The 22,357-nt window shown below is 39.7% G+C and overlaps 1 protein-coding gene across 7 annotated transcripts in view; it reads right to left on the bottom strand.

Annotated features, from left to right (window-relative positions):
* The window catches only part of ALKBH8 (alkB homolog 8, tRNA methyltransferase), a 54,631-nt gene that overhangs the window by 19,638 nt on the left and 12,636 nt on the right, over window positions 1–22,357 (bottom strand). For all 7 annotated transcript variants that reach the window (XM_068930336.1, XM_068930338.1, XM_068930340.1 and 4 more), the window contains 3 exons: window positions 21,626–21,721; window positions 20,109–20,213; window positions 17,437–17,507 (listed from right to left, as the gene is read on the bottom strand). In XM_068930336.1, the coding sequence (XP_068786437.1) occupies window positions 17,437–17,507; window positions 20,109–20,213; window positions 21,626–21,721 (272 nt within the window). The remainder of the gene's footprint in view (window positions 1–17,436; window positions 17,508–20,108; window positions 20,214–21,625; window positions 21,722–22,357) is intronic.

Genomic DNA, 22,357 nt, shown 5'->3' with positions numbered 1-22,357 from the left:
TGGCATGAGGAAGGAGAAAACGCAGTGACTTCACAGATCAGATGAGGAGGCTGTCTGATAAAGCACAGCTAAGGGCAAGCCTCCGTAAAAAGAAGTAGCTATCTCTGGCAAGGCAAAGAACGTCACAGAATGACTAATCAAGGACAGCAAGTAAGAGAAGGAAAAACAAGAGAAGTGGGGAGGGCAGTGGTTGGATTAAAGGGATGAGATGATATCTCAGTCTATCTTTTCCCTTTTTGAGTCACTGCTGTTGGGAAAAGGCGTGAGAGGGTAAGACAGGGACTGGGTTCTTCAGAAGAACGGCAGAATAAAGTGAAAATGAGACGCTATCCCATATCCCTTCCCAGAGGCTCAGTTACCACTCTGGCCCTCTCTTTGGGTCAGTAATAGTACCAAAGCCCTCTTCTTATAGATGGCATTCAAAAACTGCACTTTCTCTGAGGGTCAATAACTGTAAGCTCTATGGGGTCTCCCACACTTTCCAGTTCTGCTCCCTCTTTCCAGAGAAAACTGGAAGAGGAACTCAGTCCGCCTCCCTTTTCTGGGTGCCAGGCTGGGGAACGCTCTACAAACCAGCTGGAACGCTCTACAAACCAGCTGGAACGCTCTACAAACCAGCTGGAACGCTCTACAAACCAGCTGGAACGCTCTACAAACCAGCTGGAACGCTCTACAAACCAGCTGGAACGCTCTACAAACCAGCTGGAACGCTCTACAAACCAGCTGGAACCAGCTCCTCTGACTCCCTGCATTCTCAGCTGGTCTACTTCACAAATCTCCAATTCCTCTTCTCCCACCATCAGCATGGTCCCCACAGCCTCTTAACAAAAGAGGTTCTTCAAATCCTGTCCTGTTAGCACTTGGGCATCTAGAAAAGCGGAGGTTCAGAGCACTCTGTAACAGATAGCACGTTGGGAACGACAGGCCAAAAACTGTCACTGGTAACCGGGATTTTAGGCAAAAGTGGTTGGAAAATAGCAGAGAGTAAAAGAACGGAGCATGTAATCCTGGCTGAATTTTAGCAAGACAACAGGAAACCAGTTTCTGGTGGTATAGAATTTGAGACTGAAAAACAGAAGATGACATATTGTACAAAACATCTGGCAAGCCTAGCCCTCACCAGTCTAGGATCCCACCTCCACTCCCGCTCCCTCCTTTTCTGTGGAGGAAAAGCTTCTGTACTACCACCATCTCACACTGTGCTGCTGTGACAATTTGGGGGAAAAATATAAATAAAGAATTAATTTACTTACAAATGAGCAACTGCATTAAGTAATCAGCAGTAAGAGGAAGAGTAAGAAATTCAAATCCAGAATTGACTTTTGTTTATGTAGCAGTCAGAGATCCTCAGTTAAAACATATTAAAATTTTGCAGTTTTTCTATTAAGAACAAATTTAAGATTGCAATTTAGACAAATAATCAAATTGCACAAACCCGTTGTGAACATTTGAAGAAAATTACTGCAAATTCTATGCTTATGTTTCACTCCTTCATCTAGAATAACTGCACCTGAAGCCTTAAAAACTAAGCAACAGCGCTTCTGCTATTCTTTGTCTATGGTACGGTAAAGAACACTCAACCTAGAAGGGTTTTTGAAGAACTCTATTTTTCTCTCCGAAAAGCCTATTACCAACTGCAGTAGATACCATTCCCACATTCCTATGTGCATCTTTATCCTGGCAGAACATTTTAAGTTGTCACTGTCACATAGACACACACACAAAAGATTAACGCATTTTGTACTCTTTTTAATTTACTAAGGACTTGCAATCAATAAAGCAACTCTGCCACTGCTGAATCAATCTGCCTCATGACAGCTTTGCTCCACGGGACCTATTTCCAATTACTATTTTCATTTTTACCCATTTTCTTTATTCTCTTAGGTAGCACGGTCAATAAAGATCAAATTTCCAGCAAGCCCATGGTGTATCGCCCAGGGACTGCATTCACAAATAAAAAAAGTAGATGCTTTGATCTTACACAATTTTTACCTTCTTTCTTTGTACCTATGGAAAAAGCGCCCATATATACCAAGAACTTGAAAGAAACACAAACAACTAATAATACCTACTTGTAGATTTAATACCTTGTCATGATGCCAGATTATTTAAGAGAAAACGATCATGACAACGGAGCACACGAAGCAGTAAACAGCTTTCAAGGATGGGTAAGCATCAAAGCAAAGCAGATATCCACTTGATGAACATTGTTCCTCCAGCATAAAATACAGTAAAACATAAAAAACAGAAAAGAATCCAACATAAAAGAAAAAGGGAAAAAACATCTTTTTCTCAACTCCTCAGGGAACATGAAGCCTGCACTGCCTTTCAGCGCAGTAGTACTGCACCCCATGAAAAACCAGGAGGATGGAGGTGAATGGTTGTTCTATCAAATGAGTAGCAATCCAAAAGCAAAACAGACATAATGCAATGGGACTAGGAGGACAATGGACAATCAATGAGTATTTCACTGCTACACTGTAGAAGGACAACATTCTGTCCTTTGTCTCTGATGCAATTTGATATTAATAGAATATCTTAGACGAAACATACTCTAAAGTTCAAAAAAAAGGCCGGCAAGAAAGTACAAATGTCTGATACTATCTGCTGAGTTTTCAGAGAGCTAGGACACATTTTCAGTTTCCCACATGTAGAACAGATGAAAAAGAATGTCTACTTCAAAAACACATGAGAGATTTAAAGCACACGCACAGAGCTCAAACAGGACACTGGGGCTCTAGGCAGAGAGAGATATGAACCTGCTGGCCTACATAGGACTGAAGCAAATCAATAATATCTTTCACAGTGCCTGTACATTCGCTACAAAAAACATACCAAATTCCAAGATTTGAAATTTAGGAAGATGCTGAATTTTAAGTGGAAAGAAAATGAGATTATCTTCCCAAATAATTCATGTCATAGGAAAGGTATGTTATGCAACCTACACTGGATATTTACCTCTTGTACCATGGTCTCTTGTCATACTTCAGAAAAACGAGTGCAAAATTGATGATCATGATGATGAAACATTTCAGCACTGCTTACCTCAAAATCTCTCAACATACGCACAGGCCTCCCCCCTGTAGTATCTCTTGCTATGCCTACTTATCTATTTAGGCACTACAGTGATGCTAGTCCTAATACCTATTTAATTTACTTACTAGGCTTTTTCTCCAAAAATCATACTCAATTTTCCATCCATTCAGTGAATTACTGTCGGATAATAAAATAAATTTACTGTACAATTTGAAGTGTCTATATTATTTCTTCTTCAGGTCTACAAAATAAATTTTTTAAAACTCTCTCAAAATACTGACAGTACTTCATTCTTTTCTCTCTAAAGTCTCACCTTGCTGTTAATTTCTTGATAACCACAAGCAAGAGAGTGTATACAGTGAACAGGATACAGGGTAGCGGTATCTCTTCTAGCTATTTTGTACGCCATTGACTCCACGATCCAAATTCTCTTCTTGCCTGCATTCTGTTTACAAGATTCAGGTAGTGAACAAGGAGAGGAAAATTATTGCCATTTCCAAGCTAATTCCTGTTGGACAGGGGTTTCCACTCCTCTGCAGGCGTTGTCTCAGCTGGAATATACACCACTCTCCTTTTGTGCTCAAGGGTGCATCTCATCAAATACAAGGTGCTAAAAGTGCTTCAACCAGCATAAAACAGAGGAGGAGAGCCAAGATATGCCATTAATTCCTGCCTTGTCCCAACACCAATTGCTGCCATTGGAGAATGACTGCAGTGCTGAATTTGTGCCACTTCACATACATCTATATTACTAAATAAAAGATGGTCAGAGACAACTCCCAGCCCCGAGATGAAATGACTACAGTGGCTCACATCACACTGCTTAGAGCTGGCTCCCTCTAGAGCAAACCAGCTACATCGACACCACGTGACACTTGGTCCCAGAACTCCTTTGGGCCCCAGGAGGTGTTCTTATGCCCTTAAGACACAATTATTATTTGCAGCTGAAAGTGTTCAAAGCATTAAGGGGGCTTTGTTGGAACATATCAGGGTGGTGGGTTTTAGCACTGATGTGAAAAGGAATGTATTGTATTCCCTAGGACACAGCACAAGTGTACGTGGGGAAGGTGCTTAGCACACTGCAAACCTCCAGGGCTGACATCAGCTGAAGGGGGTCAAACACGGTGTGGTGTTATCCATCGTGCCACCTTTTGGGAACGGCCGTCACATGAACTAGCTCCATAACCCTATTCATATTGTGCGTTGGAAAGACTTAGCTGATCAAAGAGCCAAGGAGCAAACTAACAGTGAAGTACAGCAGAGAATCGGTAGCTCAATACCTGGGTTCATGTTTAGGTTCTCAAATTTAGCTGTATGGACATGCTCCATCTATTCTTGGCCACGATAGGATCCTGATCACTCTAGATCAGTTGCTCTAGTATACCAGCAAAACAACAGATAAACTGCAATACTAGCCACCTACAAAATTTTAACAAACATTACAAATTTCAAAGCACCCTTCTATAGCTAATCCCCAAACTCCTAGTTGCACATGCAGCATTACACGCGCACAGCCTCCCCACAGGCCATGTGGGTTATAAGCTCTCATCTCTTTCCCGGCAGTGTGGTCTCCCCTGCTTGCACATCCCTCCTGTAGGAAAAGCATCTTCACGTATGGCTAGATAACCCTGGTTTGCCATTGGAGCACATCCTTCTCGGTTCTTTTAAGGATGTTTGCTTCCCATTGAACAACTTTTCACACTTTACGCATGTCTTCAGTGATGCCACTAAAAGAAAACCCTAATCCATAAAAGATCACCTATCAAATACACTAATGGTTCCTACCAACTCTCTTTCCAAGTTTCCAATTTCTTCTATATGTTAGGACATTATCTACAGCCTTTGCATCTTTCCAGATCATTACCTGCATTAAAACTCAATGTTCAATATCAGCGTTCTGCATAAAAGACTTCCAGTTCATATAGCAAAAGGGATCAGTTGCATTACAATCGCTTGTCCTGCTCTTCCAGCACAGGCATAAATTCCTCCTTTCTGGAAAAGGCTGTCCAGTCCCAGCATATGACCTTGATGCTCTTTTGTGAATACTGAGAAAAAAATACTCCGCCAAGTCCTCAGCAACATCCAGTTTATTAAATTTTGCTAACATCCAATTTTCATCCTTTAATAAAAGCCCTCCCTGACTCTTAGCTTAAACTCTTCTAGGACACAGAGGCTAAGCAAGAGGCTAATGCTGTTAGTCTTCATTTCGTTTCTTTTATTGACTTAGCCTTCTCTGCAATATTTTCCATTCTTTCAGGCATATGCCTTCCTTCACATAGGTGGGTGATGCTTCCCTAACATACAGGGAATTGTATCCACCCACACCAGGGCAGAACGCGTTCCAAACGTATGAAATCTATCGTTTTCCTTTCCTGATACTATAGATCTGTACCGTTTGCACTCCAACGGAGTACAGTTCAATGGAAGAGCATGAGGACTCTGTTATCATACTGAAAAGGCAAAATGATCCTAGTAGTCTCCAGAAAGCTCAATCTCTACAAGTTATGACTCAGACTGCACAAGAAAGCAGTTCTGTATCCTTAAATATATCTCCTCACACTTGCACTGAATGTATTAGTCTATGTCCTGAAAGTAAATACTCATTATTTACATGCTTAATGGTGCAGACAAAATGTCTACTGAGAAAGCACTGACCAAGTCATTATACCACAGGCACAGCTGTTCTGTGTGACGTTATATCCAAGTTCGATTACTTTTATGGCATTCTGGTGTGCACAGCTGTGTATGTGCTGCTGTGGAATAATCACAATTCTTTCACCCATGCTCAAAACTTGTAAACTCTCAAAAGAGATTTTCAGCATCTAAGCAGAAAAAGAAGGATTTGGGGGGTCTGAAGAGAACATACCATCTTTTTCGTATCACTAATCACTTACAAATACCTGTGAAAACATACCATCATCAGCAATTTTCATATCACCAAGGTTACAAATGCGTGTAACAGAACTCTTTCATCCCAAATCTTATTCCCACTCCACCCTACCTGTACATTTTTCATCCTCTCACCAGTCATTATAACTCTCGATTGCAAGCTTTCTAAAGCAGAAGCTAAGGCACTGAATATGGTCTCCACATAATACAAATAACAATTCCTATAGGACAAACCAGACATTAGCAAAGTCAACAAACATTTCCAAATTTGGAATAGAAAATGTCTATGGTGAATAAGGAGTCCTTTCCAGCAAAGAGGACTTGAAATATTCAGGTTCAGGACGGTACTCTTTCACCATGTGTGTGTGGCACAAATCCACTAGCTGTTGTATGATGGCCCAAGTCCTTACAGGTTCAGGATATTTCATGGCACGGGTAAGACATGCTGCATGTTCATCATCCTGTTTAGCGGGAAACTTTCTTCCCTCACTCTCCACAAACCTCAGAGACGTTCATCTATCTCACCTTACTATCCCATCTCCAGAGGTCTCAGCCTTCTGCCTGTAACACTGTAGGACAGGAATCCAGGTTAATTGTAAGTCATAGGGTGGGACCTAGTTCAAGATTAGCACAGGTATATTTAGGCATCTACAGGCGTATGGTTAAACTCCTATTAGGTCACTGGAACCTGTGGGATGGTTCAGACAACCAGGCGCTAGAGATCTACTTCACTGTGATCTGAATCGTTCCCTAGGTTGGACTAACTCAATTTCCATTGACTACAGTGGAGCTCAGATATACAGCACACAGGTATACACTTACTTGTGGACACTAAAATGTAAGTGTCTTAACCCTTGACTGAATACCATTGACAATGATATATTATTAAATAACATATTATTAAACATGGTACCCAGTTATATGGATTCAACAGGTGCCACAAATCAGTTTTGCCTTAATTAAAACCCCTTTCTGTACTAGTACCACCACAAAAATCATGTCCCCCAAGTACTACTGTCCCCAATATATAAATAGCCCAGTGCAAACATTGGTCAACCAGCACTTCTCATAACTCTAAAACGACTGTCCCAGAGACCATTATAATAACAGAGACTTACCAGAGTTCAAGATATCCAAATTGTGCCTTCCCTAACTCTTGCATCATACCTCTCAAGAGCCAGCAAAGTTTCTAATCATGCAGTTTCTAACCCACTGCTATAGAAATGTCCACATGGCCTGTTCTTTAATCTCCTGTATCTGCACTGTACAAAGGAAAATCTACTGAGGAACCAAGATCTGGCCCTGAATTTACAAAAATTGCTTAAATGCTTAAAGAAGAATCATTCCTTAGCAGGTAAAACTGTATATTCCTAAAAATATATATATATAATAATGAAAGCCACTTTCTTGGTCAATAATGCCTCCCAGGGCCATAAAGTGTAATTCAAAACACAGCATGATGTTGAAAGACTTCTTTAAAATCACTTCAGGAAAATTGTTTTATCTGTTCACACAATTGCTACTGTGTCGCATTTGGAAGGTACCACAGACGCCTGAAATATATGTATTATCTTAAAGTAGATCTAAAAAAGTAAATTAAAAAAAAAAACCACACATGTTGATGTTTGTGTAGGCACTAGTCCAACACTGCTGACTTTCCTCACAAACAATATCATGTCTTTGTTCCCTCACACCTCCCCATCTGCTTCATTAGCCCAATGAGTTTCTTCACATACTGCAGCTGAAAGTTATACAAAAGGGCTCTGCTGGGGCCTCAGCATTTGGCCATGAACTTCCTATGATCGCTTACACACACAAACTCATTCATTGGCAAATAAAACTATCCTCTATTTGGTTGCAGACACTGCATCATGATGACGAAGGAGACCTAGCCCAAAAGCAACCTGGCAACGATCTGCTGGCACAACACCCTAGGAACAGATCGCCCTTCATCGCAGAGATGGGATCGCTTAGAATTAACAAAATCTCACCTACACCAACAGAACGGTTTTCTCATTGTGCATGTTTCAACAGAAACGGGGAATTGTTTCAGCTGCTAAAGGCAACAATGTATAAAAACTTAAACTGACATCAAGTCTCACACAATCAAGGTGTGCCACAGAACTTAATTCAGCACCTGTTCAGGGAAAGGCTGGATGAACAGAAAAGCTGTTATCTAGAGCAGGAAAGATAAAGGCATCTAAAACATCCAGGTTTGGGCTAAAAGCAGTAGAGTGTGCTGCTCATTGCAGCAGGATGACAAGAGCGGGACACTAAAGGATGAGAAGGATACTGCAGAGCGATGCCAACAGCAGCAGAGGAGGAGGAGGAACAAGAACACCTCCCAAGCAACCGAGAACAGAGAACTAGAGCTTCATCTGGCTCTGCCCTGCCCTGCACACCCGGAGGCTGCTTTGGATTCATCCACTCTCCCCTCTGTCTAGAGCACACCCCTCTCTACCTTGACTCAGAATCTCTTCCTGTCACATAGATCAGGATCACAGGTCCGAGAGCTCCAGTGCACTTTAAACAGCACCTCACATATTTGACTGGCACATGGGTATGTTTTCTATTCAGAATCGCAGGTAAGAGGTCAGTCCTCAACTGCTCTACATTGCTAGCTCCTCACTGAAAATTTCCAGAAGTAAAATCTCCTGAAATAAAAGCTCTGTGGAGAAACAACTCCTAAAACACTACACGTTGCGGACAGGAAAAACAGAAACAGAATATTGCAGTACACTAGATGCTCAGATTTGAAAAGATGATATAAAGGCAGACAGACTTCAAATTCCAGCTGCTATACTTTTGTTGGTATTATCAAAGTCCAGTTCAAGGCTGAGGCAATATGTCACAGCAAGAGCTTAACAAGTTAAGCGTGTTTCTTTGCTTACAGACTAATTGTGATTGGCTTGTGTTTTGATTATACCACAGCTCACTGTATATGTGCGAATTTTTATATGAAATTTGCCAAAGTCTTAAAATAGGCTCCTATAACAATAGAGAATGATGTCACTGGCTAATGAAATTAGGTTTCTTTATTGAATTCCAGGACTAAAGTACTGCTGAAATGCAACAACTATGGATAATGACTTTTTAATGCCCTAGAGCTCAGCCTGTTTGCTGTTAATTTGTGGCAGACTCCAGGATTCTATTTCATGTACCAACTACGAATCTTCTAAAAATAATACACAAAATAGAAGTGACTTCCACTGATAAATCTCTCCCATTAGTTAACATTTCTTTAACAAAAAAAAAAGAAATTATATGCAAACAACAATATGGAGACTTCTAAAGTTAAAATACAGCATAACTGTATTCCAAGAACGACATTCTAAAACCTGACTTGAACATAAATTGAGCTGTAGAAATATTAAAGGTAAACTGAAATACTGTATTAGTTTTGTTCTGTTAGGATGATTACATCTTTCACAGGAATTAACAGTAACTTCATATTTAAATAGTTAATCTATCCCCCCCTATCCTACTGAAAAGTAGCTTATGTATCAGTGACGAGTACAGGGGGGAATGAAGTGGAAGAAAAGAAAAAAAAAAAAAGTCTTAGCTTAAAGAGAACAGTATATTGCACCATACTCTAATATTTCTTTGCAAGATTTTTAATCTATCTTCATACTTTCCACTACATGAAAACCAACTAGAAGTCTCTCAAAAAGCTATGGAATAGCAAGACTTTTCAGGAAGTACATTTGATTCCACTACAAAATTCAATCTACGTATCTGTGCTTCAAAGTAAAGCCAAAACAGCTAGACGTCTGAGAACTGGAAATGAAATGATGCTGCTTCAGCATACAAAATAAGAAAGGTTAGAGCAGAATGCTACAGAAACAGCAAATAACTCGGAAACAACAGGTACTTTAAAACAGAATCAAGCTGATAAATGAATTATGCAGAAGTTTTCCTTCTTTATTCAGCAGATGGGATTGCAGTCAGAAAACCAGGAGACCTGTTGCAGAGTTTAAACATTCTAGAAAATGTTTTACTCGCAGTAGGATTTTGGTGTGATTGTGAAAAAACTAACTGGAACTATATGACATTTTTGTAACGTCTCTGGGTATTTTTTCCATGTGATAATGAATGGATTTGGTTTCCAACTTATTTCCTCCTAATTCCAACTTCTTTTGTCTCTCTTTCCACATTTCCCTTGCATTCACTGCTGATGCTGCTGTCCAGAGGAGGTAAGGCCAACACCATCATCCTTCCCTCATCCCTGTCTCAACACCAGCCATTCAAAGAGAAAAAGAGAATGGTAGAAAAATTCTTTCCTATTGGCTGCAAAGAAAGCAAGGTGGTAGGAACCAGGAGGAGAGGGGAACTCTTAGCAGCCAAAATAACGGGCAACGTGCATAGAAGAAACATAAAATCACTCCACTGACCGGACCAAGCCTACTTTCTGCTCTAGCCGAGCTAGAAACAGGAGAGGAATCACGACTCAACAAGTCGCAGCATATGCCGCGGCCTGATCCTAGAGCAGTCAAAGTGTAGGCTGCCCTTCCCCAGGGCAGAAGTAGGATTCTCACCAATTTAAGAGTTAGCAGGCCTGGCACACTGGGAAAAGCTTCATGGAAAGGCAAGAGAGATGAGAAGATTCCTTCTTCTATGGAGAGAAAGGAAGGCTAGTACACACCCTACCAAAGGGAGAGCAAGGAGACAAGCTTCCCAGAGCTGTTTGCCCAATATGCGCCCACCGGTACTGAATGCCAGACCTCTGAGAATCCCAGCAGCAACAACTCATACAAAGAGGCAGCTGGAAATTGGAATGTCTCACCAAGACGGAAGGGGCGGGGGGGGGGGGGGAAGAGGTTTTTTAAAATGACAAAACTTTAAAACACAGCTTCTCTCTTAGCTTAGCTTTGGTTTTGTTCCTCCCACAGAACTGAGGAGGGAGTGAGGAAGGTAAGACCTCTATGTTTCTGTCTTACTTTACAGCAAATTAGTGTCACAGAGTTCCTAGAGAAACGACGCAAGGATCAGCGCTTTTGGGTCAGTTCTGTTTGAGTGCGAGTCAAGAACAGTCAGCAGATTCTTAAAGCACCTGAGAAACAAATGCTTGCCTGCATAAGCCTTCCAGTGGGTGTCTACCGCTACCTTTGGCTAAAAAAGGAGTTAGCCTAGAAACAGCCAAGGCTAGGGGAGAGTGCAAGTTGGCGACAGGCATTGCAGCACACGGGCCTCTCTGAACAATTTACGTGAAAGAGGAAAGCAAGGCTTTCAAGAGCCTTGCAGAAATTAAAATAACTGATCAGGTGGAAACATCAGCAGGACATGTCCACGTCTAGGAGCAGAATCCTTTATGAAAGCACAAAAAAGACATCCAGGGCAGAAAGATAAAAATTCAGAACAGTATGTTACTGAATATCCATTTTTGCCTGAAAAGACAGTAAGACTATTATAAATATAATCACAAAGGGATACATGCTTTGTTGCCTATCTTAGAGGGCACAATTCCACGTTCATTCACATCAACAGGAAGCTCTCCCTTGATTTTGACAGGTCTTGTATCTGATCCAACCTCAATCACAGTGCAGTCTGGTGATGACACTGACAGAGACACATAAGACATATTTGTACAGAGTAAACATGATAAGGGCATAGTTTCATCAAATGGCTTGCCTATCCTTGCAAGAGTCCAGCATATACACATAACAGAGCATTCAGCAAATTCATTCACCCATTCATTTACAGCATGCCTCACAATAACAGCACAGCTGGAAAGCCTAACATATTTAGCTCATGGTGCTCAAAACACCTTTCACATGCAGAAACTTTCCACTAGTTTCCAAAAATGAGCTACCACCTTAAATGGAAAAAATCAGATGAATCTGGTATATAGATATAAATACAGTCGCTTGGGGCTTCCCCCTAAATGATACAGAAGCCACTGAAGTACCTCTTCAGGAACTGATAGAACCCATGGCTGTATGATAGGCACAGCTCAAGAAATATGTCTATGGATCGAAAAAAAATGCTATCAAGCTTAAGGGACCCCACTACAGTCACTTGAACAAACTTCTGAACTCAGCATTAGACTGCAGTGATTAATTTTAATGTCTGCCATTTTTGCCAGCGATCATTTTTGTTCTTCTCAATCCAATACCTTTTTAAACAATGATCACTTTTATTCTACAATTTCACGTACTACAATTATGCTATGTAGTATGGAAAGAGGAAAAAGCTTATTCAAATTCTTACAGACGCTACCAGAATTATTTCTCAAATAGCTAAGATGCTTTATGACTTCCCTTAAAAGAAAAATAAAGGGGATGCAAACGTAAGCAGCAAACTATACTGAATTAGCAACCTACCAAGATAAGCAAAACATGATTGGGACCCCACATTTAACACAACAATACCCAGTGCCTGTCTACCTTGTTAGAACTCAATCAAAAACTCAAAACAGATGCAAAGTAACTGTCAATGGCTGGATACAATCTAGACTTTCTAAAGGCTTCTGACAAAAACTTTCCCAAGCAACTACCACAGAAACAGCTACTGCTACAGCCCCTACAGATTTCTTATCTGTCTCTGTATTCTTATTACTCCTCAACCAACATAGATTAGAAATAGATTAACAATAAGAAACAAAACTGCAGGAATAAATTATCAGTCTGAAAGAAGGATAATAGCAGGGTACCTCCTTCCATCAGTTCTAGGACTACCATTGCTCATACATATTTCAAAAGGGGTATTTCTGGGGTATTTCTTTGCAATATTGCTCTGCTTCCAAGGTTTAAAAGCCACTGCTTTTCTTTTTAGGTCAAGGCTCTTAATATCTGGAGGCTAGGACATCCTGAATATGCATTCAGATGAACAGAAGACAGGCAGAGGTCAGGGATTACCCCATGTTCTCAGCCTTCCTGCTTAACCTTGAGCCATGAATCTGGCTCAAAACCCTGAAGCTTCCCTTTCAGAGAAGTTATGTCAGGGGCCTAACCAAGGCACCACAGCAGCAGTTCTCAATGTTTATACACTAGCTTTCTGCCAGGACAAGGCACAGGGATAAGAAGCAGAGTAAGGCACTCGAGGTGGAATAGTAGAGGCCAAGGAGAAGAGAACGACAAGCCTGAAACACATCAGGGCCGGATATTAGGAAAACAGGACAGAACACCGTAAATAGCGCAAGGTGCCAACTCAACACAACACAAACCTTTTGGGAAAACAATGATCATGGTTCAGTCTCTGGCAGGGGGATAGCAGTGGGTGTCCAACGGTAATCTTCAACAGGCTGAGGCAGAACTGAGAGGAGGAGGGACTGCAGTGTATCACTGACTATTGGGGGTAAAAAAAATTGCAGCCAGCAAAGGAAAATTCTTCTCTGGGTTGCATACTCACACACAACTCAGAACACCATAGAAATGTTACCTCTGTATTTCTAAAATTTAACAAATCAAGGCTTATGTGACAGCATGTTAAATGGCAAATTAGGAAAAGCAGAAGAACAGAAATCTCAATATCGATCAAGCTCTTGCTGCAAACCTGCAAAAGGAAACTTGACACAGGCTTCAACAAGGATTTTTCTGAGATACTCCAAACCAACTTTGCCAGGTTACTCAAATGAAATATTGTAAAATTATGTATCTCTAGAGACACCAAATGGAGGCACTGAAAATAACACCTTAGTCAAATCAATACAGAAAGAACTTAACAGAAAGAACTGCTCCCTCTTTTGTAGCACTCTGTTCAAATTCATGGGAATGGGGACATACGGTTTGCCATTAAACTTAATAAAACTCTGAGAGCCAATTTTAACCCATTGCCTTTCTCGTCCTACTATCTCAACTTCTGAGTTATATTAAACATTACAGAATTTAAGCTGACAGTCTCCTTAAGATTTTTAGTTTACCAGCTCCTATAAATAAGGACAAATGTGGTGATTTATACAATGCCATTAGAAATTCAGTGGGACATTTTGGAAGTCTTGCTTTATTCTGCAGTTACTGAGAAGATGCCAAAGAAATAGGTCAAAATCTGACAAGCGAGCAGCCTGTCCTGCCAGTCTCACCTTTCCTGGAGTATTACAGCATGAGAAACATCACATGTCTCATTGTTTTGCCCTCAAACTGTTTCATGGTTTTATTAAGCTAGGCAGAAGTCCAAAGTAATAGTGAGACTTTCTCCTATATCAAGTTTAATTGGTCCAGCAACCCCCCTAAAACACTCCATATTGCACCAACTGGAACACAATTGACCATTTTATTCCACTGTGCCTCTTGACAGACAAACTTGTTTCATGTGACTGAGTTAGGGAAGAGAATCTCAGACCTGTGTTTCTGTCTCATTTCCTATAAGCATAACAACTCGGATTGCTGTAGGCTATCTAATGCAAAACAAAAGCAGTGTTGTGACAAATAATGCCCTTATTTTCTTCTCTGGATTGTTTGTTCATATTTAAGTTATAAAATCTATGTGCTAACAGCTAGTCCCTCTGCAACATAAAACGAATTTGCCAAATCAAATTAGACTTACAGTGATCACTCTGATGTAACAGTACAAAGTGCTTTCTTACTGGATAAACTCATTCTGCACTGAGGAAAGGACTGATTCTCGACAGTGGGTTTTGGAGATATCACTGAAGATGTAACAGGTTTGAGAACCTATGTTGATGGCTGAGGCACTAAGCTAGGATGTAAAGCACTTGTGTTTCGTCCCAGGGTCTGCTACAGACTTCCTGTTTGTAAGCCAAGACATTTACCTGAGTTACTAGTACCTGCCTAACTCAAGAGGTCCTGTAAAGACAAATATACCAACAACGGAAATGTTCAGGTTCTTCAGCGACAGGGCACATACAACAATCTATGACAGGACAACTTGAAATTAGTCATGATACAATACATACAGCCACAAAACAGCTGAAGGAAAGACAGAAAGATCTTTCCATGACCTAATATAATAACACATGAGGCATTCTGCTATCTTGTCTTCCTCTGAAGTATCTAGTTAGCCAGCCTCACAAATAGGACATAGAACCAGTTGGGCTACCACTTGCTTTCTTTATGGCACTTTTTATTTAAATGTGTGCATCTGTTGAGGAGAATAAGAAAAGACAAGAAATATGATGTTGTTTATGTTTTTAACTGCAACAATATATTATCAGTGTGTAAATTTTGTATATAGAAAACTGCGATGGGAATAAAATTGCTAACTTGCACATTACTGCAGCAGACATTTACATTTTAAAAGCAGATGAAGATCTAAGCGCACAAAAACACATTAAAGAAATCATTAAAAGTTGTAGAGGCGTCAGAAAAAAAGCCATTAAATAATGCAGCATTTTATGGGCTACTGGCTTCTTTTACTACATGTGTGTTTTGACTGTCTGCATCTGAAAAGTGCATTAATGGTCCATTAGGAAAAGGCACTGAAACCTGGGGGCTACCAAACAGACTGTGTCCAATGCCTGTGTCTGAAACATCCAGAAATGGCCCAAGTCTGACTGCTTTCATGACTGAAACATACACTTCCCAAATTTTAAAAGCATCATAATGCTCCAGGCAGTCTACCTCCTGGAAAGGTTTGTATTTCTCAGGTGACTAAAATCACTCTGCCATCTGTTTCAGACCATCACAAAGGTGTGCTATAATACAATCATCTAGAAAAGCACCGCCTATAGTACCTCACTGATGAAGTAACAGAGGCTCTGTGCCAGAGTCGGCCTTTCAGTTGAAACGGAAAGCGTAAGCAGCCTGGGGCCTGAAAGCTACGTAGAAAGGGAGGTGAAATTACAGCAGCTCTAATACAGTTTTTTATAAAAAAAACTAACATAACTTTGTTTTTTTAATTTACAAGGTCAACTTAGAAATAGCTATAAGTTGGACTCACCTACTGCTGCTATGTTGCTTTGAATGCTCAGCACGTATTAGAGAACTAAACTTCTGAAGGACAAACTGAACCCAAAATCAATTAGAGCCTCTCTCCTAGAGTCCCATGAAGTTGCAAGAAAGACAAGGAAGTTCTCACATGCACTAATACAGAGCTGTTGACACAGTTAAAGATATCACCGCAGTCAAATGAGAAGAAAACACTAACTAGAAACAAGGTTAAGCACTGAAGGGGCATGGGGTAGCCACCCCCAGACGGCGCAATTCTAAAACGCAGCTAATCCCACACACACTTACTCTTTGCAGATCCCTTTGGAAATGCTGCTGTGGGTTAGATGAACATGATCTGACTCAGGGGAATGCATGTTAACACTGGCACCACCCTTTCAAGCAATTAAGAACAATATAGAGGTGCCACTGCTGCATATGTGAATGGGATAGCTATTATTCCTACTTAGACTCACCCCCAGTCCCGGGAGTTCCACATGGACTAAACAACCTGCAAAAAGGAAAGAGGAAGTATATACAATTCAAAGTCCAGCAGTTGGAATACCCAGCTATGCTCTTCTCTCTACCTAGAGCAGCAAGACAAACCCAGACCAACAAGCAAAGCTGCTGTTTTATAACAAGAGAGTCCTGACTATCAGGATACCGGTACAACTCCAAATGCACACACACCTGTGTCCTCTGCACACCAGTGCCAGAACAAACAAGTAGCAGAATAAATCATTCTCATATGGAGTTCACAGCTTGTGGATGAAAAAATTCAACGCTTTAAAAGTCAAGCTTCTATTATCCACCGCTATAACCTTCTGTTGTTAGCTTTCTTAGGCTTCTAGTTATTTAGCATCATGCAAATATGCAGCAATACAGCATCCCTGCTGCAAAAGCACAAGACAGCTACCTTGCTTACTTTCACTGTTATGTGAAAGTGCAGAATATGAACGTTTTCAAGAAAAAAGTAGGAAGATGGGAAGGCCAAGTAGCAAAGACTCGCTGCAGTAGTGCTTAACACAGAGAAAGTAATGCTAAATCTGTAAAGCAGGGATGGACACAGATGCAGTATGTGAATTTAAACAAAAAAGAGGAGACTAATTAGAGGAGTAGGAGGTAGAGGACATGAACTCTAATTCTTAGTCCTACTCTTGACCAGTTGCATGAGTTTATGCCAGTTCACTCTGCTGTTCTTCCACTTTCCTTCCCGCTCTGACTGCACAGGTTGGAAGCTCACGTAGGCTTCAGACTTTGACTGGACTCTCTATATGCAATACATCTACATTAGCCCACTGTACTGAGCACAAATACAGTGGCAGGCTTAGGCAGACCAGAGGGAACAAGGGATGACACAGGAGAAAATGGAATTAGAAATATAAACAGGAGTGATGTTCTACGATGAATACAAAATGAAAGGAAGTTAATGAAGAATTGGAAGCTACGATTTAACAAACAAGACTATTCCAGCATCACTGGTATCACTGGCAAATCTTCACTGACAACAACATTTCATTGCAGTTGCTTATTTACTTAGCATACCACATTACCTTACACGCCTGGTACTGAACTCAGATGAGTGTGAAGGACACCAAGGAAAACCAAATGAAAACTTATTAAACAATATAAAAATGAAAGCTCACAGTAAAGCATCACCAAAATATTTAGAAACAAACATTAAGTTTACCTGAGCTCCTAAACTGAGAGAAATTATTTCATCTTCAAAAGCAGAATGTGTATCGATATGAGGAGGAATTCCTGTATAAGAAATGCCAAAAAAGTCACTATAATAACAGAGTAATATCTTTCTGTAAGCTCTTTCTGCATAGATCTCCACATAGAAAAGTGAAATGTATTTTTCAAAAAATGAAACTTATCATAAAGGAGAGAGTTGCCTTCCAAAAGAATCCAGGACCAGATTAGTCTATCATGCCCACATCAGACGCACAGTTAACCCAAGGGTCCTGTACAATCACTGGAGAAAAAATAAGCTTATTTAGAAACCAGTCTGGTTTCTAAACATTTTATTGTATTCTTCTGGTTTCTAAATATTTTTCTTTGGCACTCAAAGGCCTCATTCACCCTCTGAAGATACTTAATGCTCTCCTTGATACAGTGAGCTCCTGAGACAGTTATATTCTCTTCTTAAGCACCTTGGAACCAACAGTTGCACAAGGTGATTTTGGGCTTTAGTTCATCCACGACCATGTATTTTCCTCTCAATCTCTTCTCAGAGCAAGAGTCATGCCAAATATTCCTTGTAATGCCATGCAATGACTCTGCTAAGGCTCCCACCTTCAGAATTAGGACCCTTTCACTACTAACAAATACAGGCACTACAGGGGGTCAAACCCCGCCTCTGCTTTGTAGCTACCAGCAGAAATCCACGCAGCAAGAACAGGCTAACTCCTGGACAGTACATCTGTTGGTGTATAAGTAATCATGTACATTCGAGAATTTCCAAAGGGACAGAATTTTTTTTTTTTTTTTTAAAAGAATCAGCTAATCAGAAAGGAACTGCCATTCCCTGAAGCCTGCACCACACATTTTAATACCAAGTGCCAAAGTAGCAGCCTGCAAGCCACCACAAGATCACAGTGCATGGTGGGAAGCTGTCACCAGCCATGGAGCAAGGCCTACAGGCAGCTCAGAAGAACTGCAACTACACCTTCCCTTGACACCGTGATGGGCTCAGACAGATAAATAACTCCTATTTGAACCAAACCAAAACATTTATGTCTGCTTATTAAAAATTCTGCCCATATTCATCTTGGAAACTATCAAATTTTCTGAGTTAAAAACCATTTTTCCTAACAGTGTCAAGGAGCTGTAAAAAGTCTCCTTATTATACACCAGATTTCACCTCCAGATGTAAATATACTGAGTTACATTTGTTTCAGTGAAATCAACACAAACGCTTTATGAGGCCAATATTTAGTCTGACAGAAAACTGGCCAGACCTGAAAACTGACCCAAGGTCAGGTATCTATGTTTGGTTATAACTCTGCATCAACATAAAGCTCAAACTCTGCCTTCACATGCACATTGAAGTCAGTGCAATTCACACTGTAACAAGAGAATATGCACTGCTCTCTTCAACTTCAATCCATTGAACTGAAATCACACTGAACTACATGCTGTTCATACTCCATGTATGCAGCACATACTCGCCCAAGCATTCAAAAGTGGATGGTAAATTTCACTATAAATCCACCACTTTTAACACTCTTAAGAACCCAACTGAAAAAAGTGCCCTCAAGAAGAAATTAACTTAATGCAACTTACGCACGGCCCCTACAGCTAAGATACCTGAAGTCATCAGTCACTTTTTAAAACTTTAAATTTAATGTCCAGTGACAGAATCTGGCTCTTAACACAGACACTAAGGGTATTAATCTGACTGCACTCTATGCTCTCTCATGCCCTAGCAAATTGTGCTTAAGAAAGGGTATTTTGCTTTGCGTTTTTTTTTTTTTTTTTTTTTTTTTTTTTAAAAAGTAGTCCTTCTACTCCTGGTAGAAATCTACAGTTCTAACTAATCTCCTGAGATGTTCCAGCCAGCAGTATGTGACCGCATCAGTTTAACTGACTGTCAGGTACATAAAAAAAATGGGATCAGTTTTTCAGACCTCTCTTTAGCAGACTCCAAATTAACTGTTCGGCATTAATTCCAAAAGAAAAGTTGTTGTCCTTTCTTCCTAAGGACAAACTAGATATCCACTACAGAAAAGAAGCCAGACACTTAGCCTTGACAACTGACCTTAGCAAAAAGCAAAGTGTATGATTTATTCCCTAGAGGTGCGGTTAGCAGCCAATTTCTCTTCAGATGTCTTTGGTTTGGGAAAGACTTCTGGAATAAAGTAATTTCTTATCCCTCAGATAAGGGATGGCTGCTTGCATCACACTAAAGAACCCATATATCACAAATACTAACATTATATCATGCATACTAACAACAAGAGCTGTTTCTTGGACACTGTATGTACAGCACAGGGAGCAGGAGAGTTTGGAAAAGTAACTGAAAAATGCACTTAAGTGCAAAGCCAAACATGAATATTTATTTCTGCATCTTTTTATGTTTAGGTTGTTTGCTATGCCTCAGGACTCTGGAGCTCCATCCCATAACACAACTCCATTTCCATTACAATGGTATCAAAACTGTACTTTTAAATACAAGTTCTCAAATCCATAAGACAGTATGAAGACATTAGTTTCAATTCACCAAAGCTTCTCGAAGATAATATATTAAGTAAGCACTTAAAACCTTGTCATTTTGCCAGGATCCATTTCAATGCTATTCTCTTCTGAAGTTCAGTTAGGGTGAGGAGCTCAGACTTTTTAAAGGACAAATACACTTACCTTGTCCGGGTTCATACTGATTCACAGTCAGTTGATCAGGTTTATGTCTGATATATCCCTGCTTCAAGCAATTCTCCAAGAACAGGTTGCAAATTTCAGGGAGACCTAGTTTTAGAAACAAAACTGTAAGCAAGACAGCTTCTTACACTTTTTATTTAAAATAAATATAACAATTGGACAAATGAACAGCTTCATAAGTATGTGAGGCCACCTTTAATAAAGACCACTCTGCATTTGCTATAACACATATATCAAAATTGTGCGCTTGATCTGCAAGTCGGATATATTTACAACATCTTGCAATTAGAAAGGCCATTCCTCCAAGCCCTCTACATTCACAAGCAGACTAGACCCACTTTTTGCAAATGCAAACTGCATTATCTCTACACATAAATAAAAGCTTATTAAATCAGAGGCAAAGTTTCCATCAACTACAGTAATATGGGAGTTGCAGTCAAGAAGAAAAATTACTATGCAGAAAGTCAGAAATTGTGTTGAGATCTCTCTAAGAATTTTATCCCTTAAAAATCTGTTACTGAATTACATGCTGGATTAAATATTTCCAAAAAAATCAGCTGAAGTTAAATCTAATGTTTTTAGCTCTGGAATGAAAGTTACACTGAATCTTTAGTTTGCTATTATACCTGATGATAACTTAACTGTAAAATTCTGTTCAATGTATCATCCACAAACATGTTAATAATAATCCCTTCATGAATCTATTGATTTTTACTTGTTGTTTTCTGCCAGTGAAGTCTTTGCCCTAGTTGTGTTCCCCTCACACACAAAATATTCCAGCTGTGAAATCAGAAAATAGCTCAAATATCAATGCTCTTATGTTTATATACAGTTCATTGTTAGAACTCCAATGCAAGCACAACGTATCTGTTGTAAGCTATATCCACCACTGTACACACGTAGCACCTTAAAAACTTTATATTTAAAGTTTTATTGGAATTTAATCCCCCCCTTTACCATTTTTATATCTAAGGCTATAAGATGACTCACTTGCATTTCTCTGACTCAGAGCTCTCAACTCCAAATGAGTTATTCAAACCTTTTCAAGACCGCTTTCAGTCTAAAGGAAATTTTTTTCTTTTGGTGTGCATCCAAAAGCTTCAAGCTAGTCAAGATAAATATACACAGCCATATATGTCACCCCCCCACACACAAATTAATATGTAATTTGTAATATGTAATTGCATTATGAAACAAAAACTAAAAAAGAATGACAATTACAATCCCAAAAGTCATATTTGACTAGACCTCAAAAAAGGATAGCAACCCCCAGCTGCAAGTGATTAAAAACAAGCTTCAAGCACACACATTAATTACAAATGGATCCCATTCTAGAGCACTGTTTAGTGTAGTGATCCAATGAAAACTCTCCTTTCGCTAGGCTTTTGCCTCTCCTTTAATTAGAATCTTACACCCATACCTTAATGAGGCTAAGAAGTTTGATATAATAGTTTGAATATTGGTTTAAAATAAATATTGTTTAATGGGAAAGTTCTCACCTCCAGGTAAAGGTTTTTCTTTTTCAACATTGTTGCTATCATAGCAAAATTCATATCCAAAATGTTTTACTCTTCTATGTTTTAAAGTCTTCTGGGCTGTGAAAGCACACAAGTTTAAAGCAAGATTAGACTACATAAAATAGTTCAGGCAATTTGCTGCTTCCCTATTCCATCTGACCTCTGTTAAATCTAAACACTCTTTAATCAATTGCTAAAACAACATGTGATCCTTGATGGCATACACTTTTTTTGCAAGTACAAAAAGTAACAAAAGAATCAAGCTATCACATGCACTACAGCTTGAAGTCAAACTGCCACTGTTTTTGTACATGCAGGAAGTATAGAAGTACTAATTTTACTGACCCATGTGTAATGCATCTTTATTCTTGCCCTAACCTCTGGACTAGCATTTGATTGATATTTTGAGTATACAACAAGATCCTTCACTTTCACTGTTACGTCTTAACTAAGGTCAACATCACCTTTTGCGTTGTTCCAAGGAATAAAATTTATACAGGAACCTTGAAGTTAATTCCAAGAACAACTCATTTTATTACTTGATTTAACTCCACAGGGCTCAAGTGAAAGCACGAAAGCATCTATAAAGAGTATTTCACCAACTTCTTTTTGGTTTAACAGAAAACAGCTCCTAAGTATGACAAAAGATTACAACCTTATAACCTTCACAGAATAAAGCCTTGGGGCTGGTGTGAACTGTCTAAAACAGACTGG

This window comes from Struthio camelus, chromosome 1 (genome assembly GCF_040807025.1).
Source record: "Struthio camelus isolate bStrCam1 chromosome 1, bStrCam1.hap1, whole genome shotgun sequence".
Taxonomy (NCBI): Eukaryota; Metazoa; Chordata; class Aves; order Struthioniformes; family Struthionidae; genus Struthio; species Struthio camelus.
The sequence above is the reverse complement of the archived record's forward strand: the minus strand, read 5'-3'. Positions and strand labels throughout refer to the sequence as shown.